The sequence below is a fragment of the Podarcis vaucheri genome (assembly GCF_965113315.1).
Source record: "Podarcis vaucheri genome assembly, chromosome: 6".
Classification (NCBI taxonomy): Eukaryota; Metazoa; Chordata; class Lepidosauria; order Squamata; family Lacertidae; genus Podarcis; species Podarcis vaucheri.
Genome location: NC_138764.1, coordinates 94186320 through 94206729, shown reverse-complemented (window position 1 = coordinate 94206729; position 20410 = coordinate 94186320). Strand labels below are relative to the sequence as shown.

Here is a 20410-nt window from a genome sequence, read left to right as displayed (position 1 = left end):
TGGACCAGAGAGTTTCATGGTGTTTTGTTTTGTTTTGTTTTGTTTTGTTTTAGCACAGGGCAGCCTCAGAACCCAGAGAGAGGAGGCTTTAAAGGCAGGGAATTCCATGAGCTGATGGGCAGGATCAGGCCCTCTCAAGCATTCTTTCAGACATTGAACCCTCTTCCTTAGTTCCCTTTACTTAACCAACCTTTTCATGCTTATAGATACCTGATTTTTATTTGTAGCCAGCCCCGGTAGAATGGTGGGTCTATCACCTTGATATTTACTTGCTGAGATTACCATCTGAGATAGCTTGGATGATAAAGCATGGGACTCTTAATCTTAAGGTCATGGGTTTGAGCCCCACATTGGGCAAAATATTCCTGATTTGTAGGAAGTTGGACTGCATGACCCTCCTGGTCCCTTCCAACTCTTTGATCAATGTTAGCAGCATTGATTCTTGCGATCCCTGGGATCAATGAGCTTGCACTGTGTTGCTCCTTCAGAATGCTGATTGTTCTGCTCTAACACTGCCTCTAATAGGCTACAGCAAATCTCACAAGATCTTGGCACTAGATACATAAGTACAGGGAAATAGGTTTCCATAAATAATCCTCAAGCAATTTAGCCTCAGCTTTTTACTGATGATAATGCAATTGCCCTGTAAAATGCACACAAACCCCTCCCCCCATACTATGGAGACACTAAGAAAATCTCATCAGTTGGGACGGGCCCTCTAAGCATTACACCTGAGCATCAAAACCTTTCAAAGAGGGATGGAATTCAAGATTTGGGGAAATGGCCAGAAGGACCCAGTTCCCTTTTGATGTTTTGTTTTCTGCTACATTTGGAAGTACTTTTCCAACCCCACAATCTGAAGAGTGTTGTTTGTTTAGTAATCCTAGTGAGGTGTGGTTACTGGAGAAAAGGCCCTCTCATCTCTGCTCTCGTAGACAGGCACCCGCCTTGGTGTCCTTTCGGCACTACTAAAAGACTTTGTAATTTTCCCAGGCCTTTTGATCTGGGTTAATATGGGGAGTATGGGATCTTAGATGATGTCAAGACAGCATCTTAAAAAGCAGAGCTATCACCTTGCCAACAAAGGTCCATATAGTTAAAGCTATGGTTTTCCCGGTAGTGATGTATGGAAGTGAGAGTTGGACCATAAAGAAGGCTGATCGCTGAAGAATTGATGCTTTTGAATTATGGTGCTGGAGGAGACTCTTGAGAGTCCCATGGACTGCAAGAAGATCAAACCTATCCATTCTTAAGGAAATCAGCCCTGAGTGCTCCCTGGAAGGACAGAGCCTGAAGCTGAGGCGCCAATACTTTGGCCACCTCGTGAGAAGAGAAGACTCCCTGGGAAAGACCCTGTTGTTGGGAAAGATGGAGGGCACAAGGAGAAGGGGACGACAGAGGACGAGATGGTTGGACAGTGTTCTCAAAGCTACCAGCAGGAGTTTGACCAAACTGCGGGAGGCAGTGGAAGACAGGAGTGCCTGGCATGCTCAGGTCCATGGGGTCACGAAGAGTCGGACACGATTAAACAACAACAATGGGATCTCAGGATGACTTTTACCATCAGAGGGCAGAGCATAGGCAATTGGTTCCTATTTCCCTCTCCAGAGCACCCAAGAGCCTACAAGTAGCCTTGAGTAGTCATGCTGGCTTACCCTTCAAGTCTGGTGGTGTTGCTGGTGAATACCAAGTCGGTCCATAATAAAACATTGCTCAGCCAGGATCTGATCATGCATGAGGGGGCTGGGCTGGCATGCATTACAGAGGCCTGAGCGGGTAAGCCAGTTGTGCCCTATTGGGTACTTGGCCAGATCAGAGGGTCAGAGGAGTCGCAATTGACCACAGGGGTTCCATCATAATCACTGGGAAACCAATCTGGCTGGGTGCCAGATGTGAGGGGCTGTTATCAAGTGTTGGGTGACTGGCAGATACCGCTTGCCCTGATTCATGTGTTACAGTCTTCAAGTGTGCTTTGGAGAACTGGGGGATTTTAGCTTGCCATTTTTTCAGGTCATTTTTTTCATTTTTTCAGGCATCTTTCATTTTTTCAGGCATTTTTTGCAAAACCATATCAAAAAATCAGAACTCCTATTAGAATAAACAAGTTCCGTTTCAAACACTGAAATACTGAATAAGATGGGTAACAATGTGTAATAGAAGAAGAAGTATGAAATTAGGCTAAAGGTGTGTGAAAGAAAGTAATAGAAGTGGAAAGAAATTGCAATTGAGTAGATTGGAAGTCTAACACAAAGGTGGGGTGAGGGGTGGTGGATGGTGATGGGAAAAGGAATTATTTGTGGGATTGAGTGTATGTTTGAATACATTTAAGGATTGTATGAAATGTATGTTTGTATGCTTGTATATCTGTAATATATGTGTATTAATGAACTATTTTAACGATAAAAAAAATTCTTTAAAAAATAATAATTCAGGTCCAGCTCAGAGATGCATGGGCAATCAACCACTGAGCTGCCTCAATACATTGATCGTAGATCCACACATAGTCAGTTATGTCCTTGGTCTGGTTTTTACTACAGGACAAACTAGGAGTAATCCAATGGCCAGGAGGGGGGAGCATCTGCTTTGCATTAAGAAGGTCCTATGTTCAACCCTTGGTATCTTCAGATTGGGCTGGGAATGTCCCATCTGAACTCCTGGAAAGCCAGTGCCAGTTGATATGTACACAATGCAGAGTTGGACGGAGTAATGGTCAGATGCAGTATAAGGCAGCTTTCTGTGTTTCTGTGTCATAGACGGATCACCTTCCGGTGAGGTTTGGACTAATATCCCCCCTCCCCACTTGGGCCACTTACAGCGAGATACTGGCCATTGTGCCTTTTAAAGCACCTACCCACCCCACAATGACTCCTGGGAACTATAGTTCATCCCTCAACAGAGCTACAAATCCAAATTGAAATGAGCACCGCTAGGCCTGCATCATGCGGTTGAAGAACCAAAAGAACTTCCTTCAGCCTGTTCGTGGCTGGCCTGCGAAGGAATCAAATATGTTACTGGTACGGAAGAGTCTTTATTAGTTTAGTTTCCCTGCATCAAATAAATAGTTGGAAGGCAATCGCAAAGCTGCAGCCAATCACTGTGCTTTGAACTGTTTCAGATGCCTTTGATCCATTCATATCCAAGACAAAATGAATTATGGCACTGTAATGCGGCAAGTGTTGCATCCTTCAGAAACTTGGCTGATAAACTGCACAGGCAGAAGCACCACTAACCCAGAAGCAACGAAGAGAATCATGTTTCAATCACTTTGTGGGTTTTTACCATTGGCGTTTGTCTACAGACATGGCATCCCTTGAAATTTCTTGCTACGCTACTCATTCAGATGCAGACTAAATCTACTCAGCTTCATATTTATCTCATTTAACAGGAGCCAGGGTTAACAAACTGGCATTCCTTTTGGCTAAATCAAAACTAGGCATATATTTGTTCAACAGTAAGTTCTACAATTTCTCTTTATGACTCAGCCTAACGTTTTAAGAAGGATGGAAATAATTTGATAGCTCTGTCACTACCCTTCAAAAAATGTACTGGGATGAATTCTGGAAATGGGGGAGGGGGCAGACTTAGATCAGTTTGAACTGAAGGAAAGTTGACTTTTAAAAGGGCCTATTGGCTAGCATCTGTGACATCACCAACAAGGCTATTTTAACTTTTTGCTTACTTTAGACGTTTTATGGAGAAGCTAATAACACTTTATTTTTAAAAAGCATACTTTATTCCCAACAGTCGCTAGAGAAGTTTTGCAACTTTTTTTTAATGTTTGCAGTTTTGGCTTTAATTATGTGACTGATAATAAGACTTTATGTACCAGAACCATGATTTGGCCAAGGTTCCCAGAAGCAGCACCACCACATAACAGCATCTGCAAAAGCGCTTGGCACTCAACAGCAGAATCCGTACCCAAAGCTGAAAGTTGCCGTGGCTGCTGGTAATTTAGGCTTAATCAAGTGTGATGCAAAGAACTTGTAGCCTAAAATATTGAGATTAATATCATCTGGGTATTCACAAACCTTTTATTTTGCAATATGTTGTTGTGAAGTTACTCAAGTAGAGGTGGGTAGCAATCCGACAAGGCCAAACTAAACAAACCGCAGAAATTTGCTACAATCCATAAGTTAAATTTGAAAACAGATTCCATAGGAGTTGAAGCAAGTTTTGACCTGTATTTACCTAGGCTCAATAAAGAACCAGTTTAATCTCATCATTGATCCTCATCAAACTTAACAGAATAAATTAATCACAACTAAATTTGAGTCTCCGTTCTTCTTATGTGACGCAAGTATAACTAATTACCTGGCTTGGAGACACCATATTTGCTCAATTAGATCTTTTGCTACACTAATTAATGCCTAGATTACAGAAAATGGATTTCCATTGTCTATAGGAACCCCAATCAAACCATTTGGGACTGTAAGGAACCTTGGGGAAACTGATATTCTGATTAAACCATTGACATGTATTTAATTCCATTACCTGATGACACAGATTTCTTTATATGTTGAAGGCCACATACTGGGGAAATTTGGGGCCATAATGTTGGACATTTTTTTGGCACATTTTACATATGGTCAAAAGATTTAATTGTTGTGATAGAAAATACTCAGCTGCCTAAGTATCCTTACAACAGTGTCAAACTTCCTATGTGTCTATTCCAGAAGACAGCTGGATTTTTTGAAAGAGGTAAGCACACAAGCAACATATCCAGTGCCTAGCATTTAGGTCAAAGATGATCAACTTATTCTCAGGAGCTACTACAACTCCCATCATCACTGACCATGAGCCATGCTGGACAATGCTCATGGGAGTTGCAGTCTAAAATATTGGAAGACACTGAGTTGACTACCATGACTCTAGATGATAGTCTGAGGTCCGGAACTGTTGGATCCACACTGACACGCCTTGTGGACAGTTATATTCCATGATAAGGTTACTGTCTAGGATGAAGGACTTTCTGGATAGAGACTGCATGAACTCAAACACTATGAAGTCACTGACTGGGGTGGGGCTGAGGGTTTGCCAGATGAAAGATTTGTGTACCTTTCTGCATTTTCCGAGTCTGTAGAAAATAGCGATAGAATAACATATGCATGAAGTACACGAAGAGCATCATTTTTCTTTTGCTTACAATTGAAAGCGGGCAAAGCTGCAGCTGGATTTGGGCCTTATTCTGTACGACATGGGCCTGATTTACAAACAGTTTCATATGCTCACATTGCACACACACATTGTGACTTTCTAAAAGAAATCTGTGGTTATTAAAATATACCACATATACCTCAGATACCAATCTACCTCATAATAAAAATTAGTTCCTTGAAACAAGATTGATTTATCCACTGAGTTAACTAAAAGAAACGCACACAGTAAGAAAAGCTATTTGCCAGTACAATAAATAGACTACATCTCAACAAAATACACCAAATTGGGCCAGGAAAATAGAAAACTAGTATATATGTGATAATGGAGAGAGGTGTTTTACTTTTATAAGTAGAATAATTTATTTATGTAATATATTCATATATATATACTATATATATATAATATAGACAAAAGATCTCTTCCTTTCTTGCTGAAAACAATGTCCGTTACTTATTTTGCAAATTTTATATAGCTGGTTTGGGGATTTGCACGTTTTCTGAATAAACCCAAAAGTTCATCAGTTCAGCCTACAGTCTTAACTGTGGTCTCCAGAACTATGTTCTTGTAAAATAATAGACTTTTAAAGAAAAATCCATTCTTATGAAAGTATCCTTTGAAAGATTCTCAACTATCAGTAATGAATGTCTTTTTCCTCTTTCTGATTAGCAAACACTGGGTGAATGTTCTTCCGCAGTCTTCTTAACATGCACCCAACTAATTCAAAAAGGCCATCCATTGATTGTGTAGAAATAGATCCAATTCTTCTGCTTTGTCTGTTCCTCAAAAATGAACTTTCATAATTGCAATTAACAGTTCCCATCACTGTATTTTCCCAGCCAGTCCTTCTAGCAATTTGAATTAAGGGCTAATATATGGCTTTGAATGTCCTTCAAATGCATTTTTAATGTTTCAGAATTTCTTCACCCCGGGATAGCAGAGTGAATAGGACAGATAAACTAGTGTTCTTCTCTCTCAACATCTATCCAGTAGATCTGTTGTAAAATTCCATTTCAGTGCAGGAATAATTGGTGCCTAAATCCAATAGCCTATGAAATACTCCCAGTATACTGTTAGCTTGCTATATGTTATAATTATATTAATATTAGCCATTCATATTCAATCTGCATAGATATTGTCATTTACATTTCTTCACCACTGAGATTACAATAGGAAGACAGGTTTGAACAACATTATGGAAAAAAGGGTGCCTTTTATAAAAAAAAAAAGTGACCAGAATATCTAATACAGGTACTGTTCCAATGTCCCAGCTTGTCCCATGACAACTGCATGCGAAAAGCTGGACATTCATACATATGACAAGCAAACAAGTGAAACATTCTTTTTTCCTGTCCCGCATCTTGACAGAGTAGGAAAGTTTTTCACTCTTGAATCTTTATTTTTTTTCTTTTTTAGCCAGTGGGGGCTGTTCTTGGGACCGTAAACAGTGAAAATGTTGCCTTCCAAAATTGATGGATGCCATCATGGATGTCACCATCATGTGGGGTGTATAAGACTCAAGCAAGACATTAGCCAGAGCATTGCAGTTCAGTAACACTTCCTCCAGGCAGGTATATTGTCCAATTTCAAGATTGCATCAGTTCAGGAAAAGGAAGCACCTGCAGGTAGATAATCCATTTGAGAGTCTTGAACATTTGTTCATCTTCAGTGAGTTTCATATCTTAGGTAGGTAGGTACTCAACTTCATACCTGTGGAAGAAAAAGGCACAATGAAAGGCTTTTCCAAATGCTGTTGAAATTTTGTTTTGTATTCTGAAACCATTATTATTTTTAAGGGCCAAAAGCAAGGGTTATTTTATAAATAAATGAAACAAGCACTGAGAGCCTGTGTGGTGGAGTGGTTAGAGCTGCTTTCCTCAATGTGATGTCTACACAGATCAGCTACAGATCCCACAAGACCCCTGCTCCACACAAGACTTCAAGAAAAATATATATTTACCAGGTGTCCGGACATACTGCAAAGCAAAGTGTTGTCAAGCCATCCAGCTCATTTCTGGTGGTTACTGCAAGACAAGACTTGGCTCCAATTTCCCCCACACAAACCAATTTGTTGCTGTTTTGATTGATGACATGGGCTTTTCAGGAACAAACTATGAACAGAATGCTTATGCAACTTTTGCGCCATTTGCTGTGGAATAATTCTTCATTTATAAATATATATACCCAGAAATGTAGCAAGCAGCGCCAGGAAATGTTTGGACAACAGGCAGAAAATTAAATTTCTGAGAACTATTAGCCATATGTTACCACAAAAATCAACTGCCATTCTAGCAAAGAGAATGGAATCGGAGTAAGCATCATAGTATGGAAGGAACTGCTTTTAGTTATCATAGTGCCTTAGTCCACAACTAGTTTTAAAGTAGGTCAGCTCTGAGCAGGGAAGGGAGGGTGCTGCAGCAAGCCATCTTCAAAATGAGCTGCCAGCAAGTCCTACTGCAATTGCTGCCACTATCTTCACACATATCTTTCATATCTGGGTGGGCCAGCATATTCCTTAGACCTTAGGGTAGGGGCTTGGATATGGCCCAGTCTCCAGCTGGATGGAGTTCTACTTACTTCATTCAGGAATAATCCCACAGACATGAAGTTAGTGTAATGTACGCGGGTGGCGCTGTGGGTTAAACCACAGAGCCTAGGACTTGCCGATCAGAAGGTCGGCGGTTCGAATCCCCACGACGGGGTGAGCTCCCGTTGCTCGGTCCCTGCTCCTGCCAACCTAGCAGTTCGAAAGCACGTCAAAGTGCAAGTAGATAAATAGGTACTGCTCCGGCAGGAAGGTAAACGGCATTTCTGTGCGCTTCTCTGGTTCGCCAGAAGCAGTTTAGTCATGCTGGCCACATGACCCGGAAGCTGTACGCCGGCTCCTCAGCCAATAAAGCGAGATGAGCGCCGCAACCTCAGAGTCGGTCACGACTGGACCTAATGGTCAGGAGTACCTTTACCCTTACCCTTGGGTCCACCTAGCTATATTAGTGAAATTAGTGTGATGGAGGGGGCATCTTCCCCAGGTTGGTGCCCTCCAGATGATGTGAGCACTAGCTTGGGAAATGCTGGTCTAGTGCAATGTTTGGAAGGTTAGCTGTGCACGTCGGAAACCCAGTGTCAGTTCCCTGCTGGGTCGTGAGGTAGTGTGACTGGCTGGCTGTCATCAAGTCTTAATTTTTCAGCCTAGGTCATATTGAATCAAAAAAAGACCAAGATGTGGAGTGGGAAACCCCTGCCACGGCTGAAATGTTATCTCTGCCATGAACTCAGTAGCTGGCTTTGAGCAAGATCCTGTTTCTTAGTACCCACTCCAACTTCAATTGTAGGAGTAATAAAACTGATCCATCTTATTATAAGGCATTTGTAAGTGTAGTAGGTATGAGTTACTCGTGCGTAAACTGGTGCCTCTCTAGGCTAATTTGCCTTGTTAAACCTTTCTGACTGTGCAGCCCCTTCTCATAGTGGCTGCCTCAATCGCTGGCAGGATCCGTCAGTGGGCGTTTCTTGAACCTCTTCCAGCATAAAAGTTGTTTGACGCCCAGTCTCCGCCTTCTCTCACTGCGCGGGAGCCTCCTGCGCAGGGAGGGCGTGGGCAGCGGATGACCTGGGCTCTCCTCACTGATGTCCAGTGAAGAATCCTGGAGCCCTCTCTCCGATTCCCCCATCAGCCCCCCTCTATCCCTGGTGTTGCGCTGAATTGCTTCCCCCTCTACTGGGCTGTTTCTCCCCCTGTTGCTGGGTCCTTCTCCCGCATCATCAGAGAGCCTCCCCTTCACCTCTCGCTCTGATGTTAGTTCCCTGACAGTAAGGCTTATTGAAATAAGGTATAGGAAGCACTTTGAACACTCTGGAGTGCTATATGTTTCTATTAATAACACAGAATTTAAAAATTCTAAAATCACCAAATAATTATTTTAGGTTATGCTTTCTGGTTTGTACCAAACGAAGCTATTGAGTTGAGTTTGGTTGCACATTTGAGTCAACAGAAAACACTTTACATTTTGCATACAACACTTCTGCCTTGAGGCAAACAGCGATGATTAAAAAGTGCCTTAAATATGCACATGATCAGGTAGAAACATGCCTGCTACCTGCTTCTAGGCCTTTTCTTTAAACTAACAGACTTGACAATTATCAAAATATTAACTTGCCCTCCAAACGTTTTAGCCACTTACGCGCACAATATAATTAAAACATAGACTGCACCTCTCCACTTTGAAGAAGCTGAAAATTCTCCTGGGCTACAGAGTGAGATATATGCTCCTTTTCTCGATGGGGATCTGTTTCTTCTCTGCTGTTCAGTTGCTCATTATTACTATGGAAAAGAAAGTTGGGGCTTTTAAGTTACCACATAATCTCTTCATCCCAAATATTTATCTACCTTCAGTTTTTAATTTGCATTTTGTATTTTATTCTATTATTTGTATCTGTTGTTGAAAACCACCTTGTGAGGCCATTATCCTAAAAGTTTTTTTATAAAAAAGGGTTGTAGCCAATTCTAGACCACTAAGAGTTGATCCACTGAAAGTAACAGACATGTTCCTTAATTTCAGTGGGTCTGCACTAAGTAGGACTAGCACTGAATACAGCAGTACCTCGGGTTAACAGCTTAATTCGTTCCAGAGGTCCATTCTTAACCTGAAACTGTTCTTAACCTGAAGTACCACTTTAGCTAATAGGGCCTCCCGCTGCTGCCGCCGTGCAATTTCTGTTCTCATCCTGAAGCAAAGTTCTTAACCCGAGGTACTATTTCTGGCTTAGCGGAGTCTGTAACCTGAAGCGTATGTAACCCGAGGTACCACTGTACGATCCAAAGATTGTCTCTTTCAAATAACAAGTTCAAAACATACCCATTGCTTTTCCAGCGTCTGCCTTTAAGGAATGCTAGAATAAAGCAAGAACTGCTTAACAAGTTAACTGGACAAGTGAGCATGACTTTTTTTGACACTATTTCCACAACGCTACATCCCAAATAAATATTAAGGGCTCCTCTCCATGTTTCTTCCATTCACTAAACTCATCTAGGGCAAACTCTGGTGCTTGTGCTATATTACAAAAATCTGAGTTTCCTTGTAGGATCATAGCAAGGATCCATCTAGTCCACTATTCCGTTTCCAATGGTGTCACAGCCAGATGATTCTCAACAGCTCACATGTAAGGTGTTAAGATTATAGATATCCGTAACACTTCTGAATGTGAATACGCCAAACAACTGAGCTGGCTGAGCTCAATTTCAAACGAATTAACAGTGGCATAAAGCATGGGCCTTTCTTACCCATCTGAACCATGAGGATGCAGCTAGCTGTGGATGCATGTGAAAGGGGACAGTGCTAACGGCCATCATCACATTTGTGGTAGGGAATTCTATACAGTTGTACCTTGAATCTCCAACGCCTTGGCTCCCGAACAAATTGGCTCTCGAGCGATCGAAACCCGGAAGTGAGTGTTCCAGTTTTCGAACGATTTTCAGAAGCCGAGTGTCTGGTGCGGCTTCTGATTGGCTGCAGGACGCTTCTGAAGCCAATCAGAAGCTGTGCCTTGGTTTTTGAACGGTTCCGGGAGTTTCGAACGGACTCCCCAAACACATTCTGTTCGAGAACCAAGGTACGACTGTACACTGAATTAAGTACTTCCTGTTGCTACTGCATTATTTGGTTCTCTTATATGGGAGAGGGAGAAAAATTATACCCACGCTATTCTCAATTCCCTTTTGATACACAAATACCATAAAACAGGAGAGTGCAACATGCATTATCCTTGGGCTAATTTCATGTGAGTGGCAAGAAGGGGAAAATGAGGGATAGGGGGCTGTGCAAGAGAGGAGAGGGGACAGCCCCATCCACCATAAACTCTGTCCCCACCTACCATCAGTATGGCGTCCCTCATCACAGATGAACAATCTTACCATTGGCCATTCTGGGTCCTTCTGCAAAAGTGCATACACTGCTTGTCGCATCTGTCTGCACAAGAGCAGCGCAATGGAGGCTGTTTTGATGAATGCAAGCTCTTACGATGCCGCTCTGTAGATCTTTTGCCTCTGAAACTTCCCCTGTAATTTGCCAGTCCATATGGAACAATCCTCCTGCAACAAAAACGTAAGAATGCTTTAGCATTTTCAAGATCGTATGGAAGCTATCAGGGGTCAGCAAACTTTTTCAGCAGGGGGCCGGTCCACTTTCCCTCAGACCTTGTGGGGGGCCAGACTATATTGGGGGGGGGGGAATGAACGAATTCCTATGCCCCACAAATAACCTAGAGATGCATTTTAAATAAAAGGACACATTCTACTCATGTAAAAACACCAGGCAGGCCCCACAAATAACCCAGAGATGCATTTTAAATAAAAGGACACATTCTCCTCATGTAAAAACAAGCTGATTCCCGGACCGTCCGCAGGCCGGATTTAGAAGGCGATTGGGCCGGATCTGGCTCCCGGGCCTTAGTTTGCCTACCCATGTTTTAAGTGTTTTTACCCCACACTTCAGACAAAAAGAGCAGCCATGGTGGGCAGGAGAAGGGGCATCCCGGGAGAAGGAAGGAGGATGGTATGTATTGTATTATTACTTCCCAACTTACACCTCAACACAAGCAGCCTCAATATCCTCACTGGAGTGACAAACTTCCTAAATTTATATCCAAAAGATATGATGATATTAATGATGATATTAAATGAATTAGCGAAATAATTTTGGAATATGTCCTGGAGTGCAAAAAGGGAGTCTACTCCAGACCTGGCAAGAATCGCGTGGGGACGACTGGACTGGAAAGAAAAGAGAAAAATAAGGACATGCTGTGGAATTATGGAAGAGAGGGGGAAGATCGCCAAATGACTTTAATTAAAATTGAAGAAATAAACCAGATGATTTCCCCTCCCATATTTCAACAACTCACTTTCAGCCTCAACGAATTAAGAGTTCTGAACTGAAGAAGGAAAACTGAAAAAAAAGCCAGAAGCTGCATATAAAGTCCACATGGATCTATCTATTCATGTAAGAGCCCCCCAAATGGCCTCACAAGACATTTTATGTCAACATACATACTTAACGAAAGTAGCTGCAGCTTTCAGCTATACCACACAAATCAATTTGCATGCACTAGTTCACTTAAGAGACACAGCCAGTAATCTGGCTTGGAGACAATGCTAAACTATGGCTAAGTGCTAAAATGCACTAACTTTGGGCTTGTGCACTTCTTCCAATATGGCTGCAAACAGAAACTTGTTAGTTTTCACTTCCGTTTTCAATTAACTGAACTCAAAGTATGGTTAACCTTAAATGTGGTTTAGGCAAATAAGCAAGGATAATAAACCATGGCTTTGGGCTTAACGCTAAAGTGCGGTTAAGGAAAAGTAGAAGCAAAGGTTTCCAAAATCCTCCTCATAAGGGGAGGAATGAGCAAACCAAAGGCTCAACGAGGCTTGTTTCTGCAACAATAAACCATCATTCACCAATTATATGCCTACTCCAATGCTTTGATCTTCAGAACTGGCACTTTTACAAGAGCCACATAATGTTTGTTCAACACTTACAATGAACCAGCGCTTCAGTGTAGATAGGTTTCTTGTTGCACTGTTTTCGGTGCCTGGTAAAACCTTTTTTGTCTAGGCAAGCCTACCCAGACATGTAAATTTAACCAGTATTTTAATATGTAACATTATTTTATAATGTATATTTGTTAACACTGCTACTTTTATTTATGTTTTGGGGGCAGAGTTGTTCAACCTGTTTTTAAACATCTGATTTTATCAGTGATTTTAATTTATCACGTATGTAAACCACTTAAGAGATTTTGATGCTCTTAAATAAGTAAATGCCAAAAAGTAACAGAGAGGGAGACGAACAGTGCAGATCAGAGCTTTCCAAACTGTGTGTCGCAACACATTAGTGTGTTGACTGCAGTGTGTTGGTGTTTTCACGCGAATGCTTCCCACACCCCTCCCAGAGCTGGAAAGGGGTTAGTTTAACCTCCGGCTTGCAAGTAAAACTGAATTTCTGTGTCGCAAAATGATGCATGTCTAAAAAGCGTTTCACCAACATGAAAAATTTGGAAAGCTCTGGTGTAGATAGTAATGCTTCTAAGCCATAGTTTATTGTTACTTATTATTGTCACAATTAGTTTATTAATTCCCTTCTAAAACACTGTCTCTCGGCAATTTAAACATACATTAATTAAAAAGTTAAAACACAGTAACAGCAAATAAATTTAAAACAAGACTAAAACCCTGACAAGTGGACCTTCATGGGTAAAGACCCAGCCCAATCAGTTGGGAAAGACTGAATGAACAAAACTGTTGTGAACTGTTTCTGGAAAGAGCGGGTAGCAGGTGCCAGTCATACTGCGGCAGGAATGTCATTCCACAGAACAGGAGCAGCAGCACTAAAAGTCCTACTCTGAGTTACTGCAGAGCAGGCTTCTGAGATCTTTAGAATTCGCAGGAGAAACTCTCCTACAGACCACAGCAATTTACTGGGTTTATAAGAGATAAAGCGGTTTCTCAAGTAACCTGGCCTTGACTTACAGGGGGAATTATAAGACTATGTTAGCACCAATCCCCTCAACCTGCTAGCAAATTGGCAGCCAGTGCAAATTCTGAAAGTCAGGGATTATATGCCCACCCACAAGCAACCTAACTGCCATGTTCTGCACCACTTGCAGCCTCCAAACCCCACATAGAGAGCATTGTAGTAATCCAAACATGAGGTTACTGGTGCACAAACAACTATGATCAAAATAAAAAATTCCTTCCAGCAGCACCTTAAAGACCAACTAAGTTAGTTCTTGGTATGAGCTTTCATGTGCATGCACACTTCTTCAGTGTATCTGAAGAAGTGTGCATGCACACGAAAGCTCATACCAAGAACTAACTTAGTTGGTCTTTAAGGTGCTACTGGAAGGAATTTTTTATTTTGACTATGGCAGACCAACACGGCTACCTATCTGTAACTATGATCAAGTTATCCTGATCCAGAAAGGACCGCAACTGTCTTGCCGAAATAAGAAAAAAAGGCACTCCTAGGACTCAGCTATAGAGCTGCTATACAGCTGCAAAATAAAACATTTTAAGTGTGTTTTAAGTAAAATATACAACGTGACACTAAATGGTGAGCCTAATGGAAAATTCAATGTATTTTTTAAAACGCTTTTTTTTTAAAGCATTTTCAGAATGGTTTTTATATGTGTGTAGATTCCACCCTGCTCACTGGAAGGACAGATCCTGAAGCTGAGACTCCAATACTTTGGCCACCTCATGAGAAGAGAAGACTCCCTGGAAAATACCCTGATGCTGGGAAAGATGGAGGGCACAAGGAGAAGGGGACGACAGAGGACGAGATGGTTGGACAGTGTTCTCGAAGCTACCAGCATGAGTCTGACTAAACTGAGGGAGGCAGTGGAAGACAGGAGTGCCTGGCATGCTCTGGTCCATGGGGTCAAGAAGAGTCGGACACAACTAAACGACTAAACAACAACAAAAAGATTCCACCCTACTCACTAAGGACACCTGTACCTTCAGTGACAGAGCTGGATCAAGGAGCCAAACCACACACCTACAGTACTCCTTCAGGGAGAATCCAAACTCATTTAGCGTTATGTCCAAAAGGGACAGTGAAGAGTCATGAGTCCCCACTGAATCATGTAGCTCATTGGAGTAAAACAATTATAAAATTGGAGCTCTAAGATGCTCGGAGGAAGGGTGGGAGAAAATGTAACTATTCAGTTATTTACAGAAATATTGTAAAATTAATGAATGTTAGAATGATGTTGGATAGAAACTAAGTGGTCTTTAGCTGTAATGCTATAAGAGATATGAGAAAACGGTTATTAATAGGTAAAAATTTAATGTTATAATATTTTAAAATTGAAGATTAGGATGAATGAAGAGGGGAGGGATTTGCTGAATTAACAATTTGAACTGGAATACAGAAAAGGGAGGCGTGAGGAGGTCCGGGAAATAAGCAAATGAAAAATATGTGACGGAAAGACTGAATTGTTTTTAACTATTTTTATTTTGTTTGTTTTTTTATTGTATTTTCCTTTTTTCTTTTTATTTTGTAATTTTTTGAAAATCTCAATAAATAGCTTATTAAAAAAAAGAAAATGTAACTATTCAGTAATGCCCAAGACTGGTTCCAGCAATGTCATCACAACCATTTCCTTCCTCCACTTGAGAGTCCAAGAAGAGTTCAATCATCAAGAATGATTACATTCTGCTGGAATTCCCAAATGAGTCTTCAGTGTTAATCCAAACAGCACTGAAAGCTTACATATGTACACAAGAATACAAAGAATGGCAACGCTGACTGCCTATAGCAGTTGCAGAAATCCTATGACTGAAGAAGAGGAATTAGGAAGGAAAGAAAGAGGAAGAAGGAGTTTGGTAGCTAAAAGTGTAGAAGGTTGCATCAAGGCCTAGGAATGGCCTGAAAGATTGGTACAGAATCCATGTATTTGCAAAAAGAAATGGAAGTAGTTAAGAAGGCATTAAGTGAAACAGGCAGAAGAGAAAGGAGGAAGAGGAGTGTAAAATCATGGAAAAGTTACAGGAATAGAGAAAATTAAGCAATTTAAATGGGCTGTGAATAAATTGGTAAGTAACTGCACTCCAGCGCAATCCTTTTGGGCTTCAGCTTACACTGAAAAAGTCAACTCTCACTTATTGCAATTATTTTTTTAAGCCAAACACAGGCAAGGGAACACAGTGAATTTTATATTACATGTTTTAAGTTTATGTGCTCCTCCCCAAGTGCCCATAAATATTAGCCTGACCGTGAAAAGCAATGCGTCAACAAAACTACCGAAAAATTTATTAGAGTGGAAATGGGAGTGGGGAACAATTCGCAGAACACTGACACTAATCTTGGAAAAATTAATAGGGTTTCACACCAATGCATATGACTAGTAAAATTCCCCATCTCAAAGGCATTGGGTGGCTGTGTGTCTCATTTCCTGTTTTCCCCCCACATAGTACAGCGAGCAGTCTGATCAAAATTAAGTTTTATTTTCTCTGGTTTTGTACACACAGAAAAAAGGAGGAAAATTCTAAATTTATGCAGCATAAATGTTGTTTAATATGGAACCATACAAAATTCTAAAATATTCAAACTTTATTCAGATGAACTGAATTGAATGCTACACTAGAAATCTCAGCTCCAAGGAAGGTAGTACAAAATATTTTCTCGCTCACCAAGCCACTTGTTTTCCATCTATTTCTTTAACACACACACAAGCACACAAGAAAAATGTTCTTCTCTCCCAACCCCCTCTTCTCCTGTGTCTGGGTCAAAAACAAGGCATGAGAAATTAATTTCTGCCTCTTAAAACAAAACAGACCTTCCCGCAATAAGGAAGGGAAGAAGGGCATCAATAAACATCAATATAGAGGTAGAGAATGTGAAATAACGCAGAGCATTTTCTGCAGCAATAAACACAGCATATGGGAGTTAGTACTTACTCTTCTGCATTTTAATATTCAGCAGCATGAATAAATGTACACCAGTATTAAATGCCTCAAGACACCTTAGACCAAACTGGTACCCAGTCCAGCATTTTAGCTCTAATATTGGCCAGCCACCTGTGAATGTCCATTTATGTCATTCACAAGCATGACCTGATAGAAACAGCCATTCTGTATTGTTTACATACTGCATCTGAAAATCAGGAGTGTACTGCCCCTGAATATGCCATTTTTCATTATTTTGGCTACTAATTTCCATGAAGCCATTCAATCCTCTTTAAAAGGACCATTAGGCAGAGTGTTGGACTAGGATTTGGGAGGCCAGGGTTCGAATTCCCCATTCAACCATGAAGTTCAATGGGTGACCTTGGGCCAGTCACTGCCTCTTAGCCTAACCCACCTTTCAGGGCTGTTGTGAAGATAAAATGGGTAGTGGAGAATCATGTACACTGCCTTGAGCTCCTTGGAGGAAAATATGGTACATAAATGGCAAGAAGAACATAAGAAGAGCCTGTTTATCAGGCCAATGGTCAGTCTAGCCCAGCATCTGTTCTCACAGTAGCCAATCAGATGCCTGTGAAAAGCTCACAAGCAGGATTCAGGCACAAGAGCGCTCTCCCCACAAGAGAAGCATTGGCATCATGAATTTGCATTGTCATCATGGATTTGTCTATCTAGGTTAGTGGCCATCACTGTCTCTAACAGAAGCGATGCAGTTTCATTTTTTCTTCTTCAGTCTATTTCAGAAACTTGTCCTTTTTCTCAGTCAATCCAAAATCCACTTACCTAGAAGCCACATTGAACTCAATGGGACTTCCCTCTCTGCAGACATGCATAGGATTGCACTTTCAAATGTTTTATTTAAAGCATGAACAGGTGGACCTGCCCACATAAGGATGCCATGCTGTTATACCCTTTAAGATAAAAAATAAAACATGCAAAACTGGCCAAAGACTGTAAGACTAATCAAATCTGCATCAACTAAGACTAGGGAAACTAAACCCAAAGCAAACCATGGGGCTACTGTCCTTAACCACAACACCACCCTCCCTGAAATCTATTTTTAGGATGCAAGTACACTTTAGACTTTTTCAAAATAAATAAATTTAAAAGATAAACTTTCCCATTCAAGGAGGAACGGAAAGCTTTTGCTGCTTACGATGTGCAAGCTTAAACCTCATCCAATTTTATTTTTCTCAAAAACGTCTGAGAACCACCAAACATTAAAATTTGCATGTAAAACGGCAAATGATGTCTGTCTCTGAACAGTTAGGCAGAACTAGTAGCTTCCAAAAAGGATTATCCGCTGTCTGTTTTGCCTGCCCTTTTTCCCTGTAGCGATTAGAACTATAATCTTTCCATTATTTACTTTTAATAGCTTGAGACATTGATTCACTCTTAATCCTTCTGTCTGTCTCTCTCTCATGCAAAGTTGGAAGCAAATGCGTATACAACCCGGTGCTGTATAATTCTCTCACGCAAATCTCCCAGAGGACCATAGCAGTTTAGCAAAGGCTCAGGAACTATCCAAAATCAGATTCTACAGTCCAATCCTTGGTAATGGCATTTATAAGCTTCTTTACATAATATCCTGTGTGTTTAGCTAATTTTATTTGAACTGCAATTAACATTAAACCGTTTGTGTGTTAGTTGGATTGATCTTCCCTACAAATATAAGGAATAAGTATGCCAACAAAGTTTAAATCCTTTATTTTTATTGTGTTTTGAAAGATGTTGCCAGCACAATACTTTCGCAACCTCGAGAATTCATCTGCAACTTAAGACAACTGTACCGTCATACCTCAGGTTACAGATGCTTCAGGTTGTGTTTTTTTGTGTTACGGACCGAAACCCGGAAGTAGCAGAATGGGTTTCTTTCAGATTTCGGTGGTTGCACATGCGCAGAAGCGCTGAATCGCAACCTGCGCGTGTGTAGATGTGGCGCTGCGGGTTGCGAACACTGCGGGTTGCGAACATGCCTCCCGCACGGATCATGTTCGCAACCCAAGTGTCCACTGTATTCTCTCTCTCTCTCTCTCTCTATACACACACACACACACACACACACACACAGAGTGAATCTTTTAAAAGAGACCCCATGGAACATGTGTACTCTGTATCTACAGGGCCTCTTTTAAACGACTCGCCCTGTATATCTGCCTGCAGCAAAAAATACATGAACAGCTAATGTTTCATGAGCAGGTGTCAATGTTACAGGAATGTTTACTGGAAACTGTGGAAAGAAAGTTTTCTGATAAATGACCTGTGACCAACAGGTGACTATTCACTGACAGATACACAAATAAAGGCCTCCCAAGCAAAGCCTCGTGCATATAAGGCTTTACTATGTGTTAACAAATTGCAGATCTGCAGATCCATGTGGGAAGTTATAATGCCCATGGGAATTTGCACTTGGCTGTGGCAGTGCCCAAACTATTTGTTTCTTTTCAACCTAATCTTCATCTTCATTTGCAAGGAAGACAAATGTCAGAGGAGTCCCATTTTTTAACACGAGGATTTCATATTCAAGATCATACCGTCAACCATTTTCTTTTCAATTTCCGTCTCAGACTCAACAATAACAAATTTGCCAACTGAAACCAATACTTCAGTGACTGCTTCAGCATCTGTGCTTTCTTTCAGGATAATCATATTTCCTATGAGGACGTCTTCCCCTGTGTTCATTTTAAAATATGTGAAATATCCATTTACACTTCGTGTTCAACACTGCCTTCAACATTTCTACATTTGTACTGTTACCCTGTGAGGCAAGGTAAGAAGTCTTTGGCTCCGAAGGTGAAGTTTTGGATTTGTAAATGAGTCCACCTGTTCAGCCCGGCTCATCAGGCTGGGCCTCCCACTCCTTGACCCATCTGAGTGGAAACTGGTAGGAACTTGTATATAGTTCAAGAAAAAGAGTGGGGGCTCTATTAGAGAAAAATCAATACTTGAGAGAGGAGTAGAAAAATTCTAAGTTGTATGTAAAATGTCATCTTGAAAAGCTGCTTACCAGATGGAACTTCGGAAAGTTTTCTTTAAGATTATAAAGAGCACGTTCTTTAAGATTATAAAGAGCACGTTCGGTATATATGAAAATGAAAAATGGGTCTGTAGGTTGACATTTTAATGGAATTACCCTCCTGTTGTTTTCAGTGGGTAGTATGTGAAAGGGTTTGCATGTAATGTTGGATAATAACGCAAGTTTAGCAGCTGCAGAAACCTAAACAAAGGTTTTGCACAGGTTCAATGTCAGTGGAAAGTAGCATGCAAGGGGCAGATTGGACAACACTACTAAAGACCACCATATCCAGATCAGCAAAGACTAATGTATTATATATACCATTTTTTCCCGTGTATAAAACTAGGTTTTTTTACAAAAAAAAATGATTTAAAATTGGGGCTCGTCTTATACATGGGTAGTGCTGAGAGGTGTTTTCTTAATTTGGAGTTCCAAAAATACGGGGAATCTTATACAAGGGGGCATCTTATACACGGAAAAATACTACACACACACACACACACACACACACACACACACACACACACACATATATATCTCAATCAACAACATGTGTATATTGCCTTTCTATCTTTAAATAAATACAGCCTTCTCAAGGCAGGTAATAAATCTCCGCCAACTTTTTTTCCTTTCTCCTGTCTCCTTGGATGCTTAACTTACATAAATCCTCAATACAAAACTGTCCCATGCTGCCCACTTCTGCATAGTAGAAAGAAGTGTGGCCCATCCTGTTTCACCACCCGAGGTGAAATAGGAATGTGTCGCCCCCACCAAAGCCT

At 41.0% G+C, this 20410-nt stretch overlaps 1 protein-coding gene across 3 annotated transcripts in view; it reads right to left on the bottom strand.

The window, feature by feature from the left end:
* Window positions 1-4002: 4002 nt before the first annotated feature.
* Window positions 4003-20410, bottom strand: part of EDN3 (endothelin 3) — a 48371-nt gene continuing 31963 nt past the window's right edge. The window contains exons 3-5 of one of the 3 annotated variants that reach the window (XM_082226531.1): window positions 11066-11242; window positions 9336-9475; window positions 4003-6864 (exon numbers count right to left, since the gene is read on the bottom strand). In XM_082226531.1, the coding sequence (XP_082082657.1) occupies window positions 9349-9475; window positions 11066-11242 (304 nt within the window). In that variant the 3' untranslated portion in view covers window positions 4003-6864; window positions 9336-9348. The remainder of the gene's footprint in view (window positions 6865-9335; window positions 9476-11065; window positions 11243-20410) is intronic. The other 2 variants (XM_082226532.1, XM_082226533.1) reach the window with 2 other exon arrangements.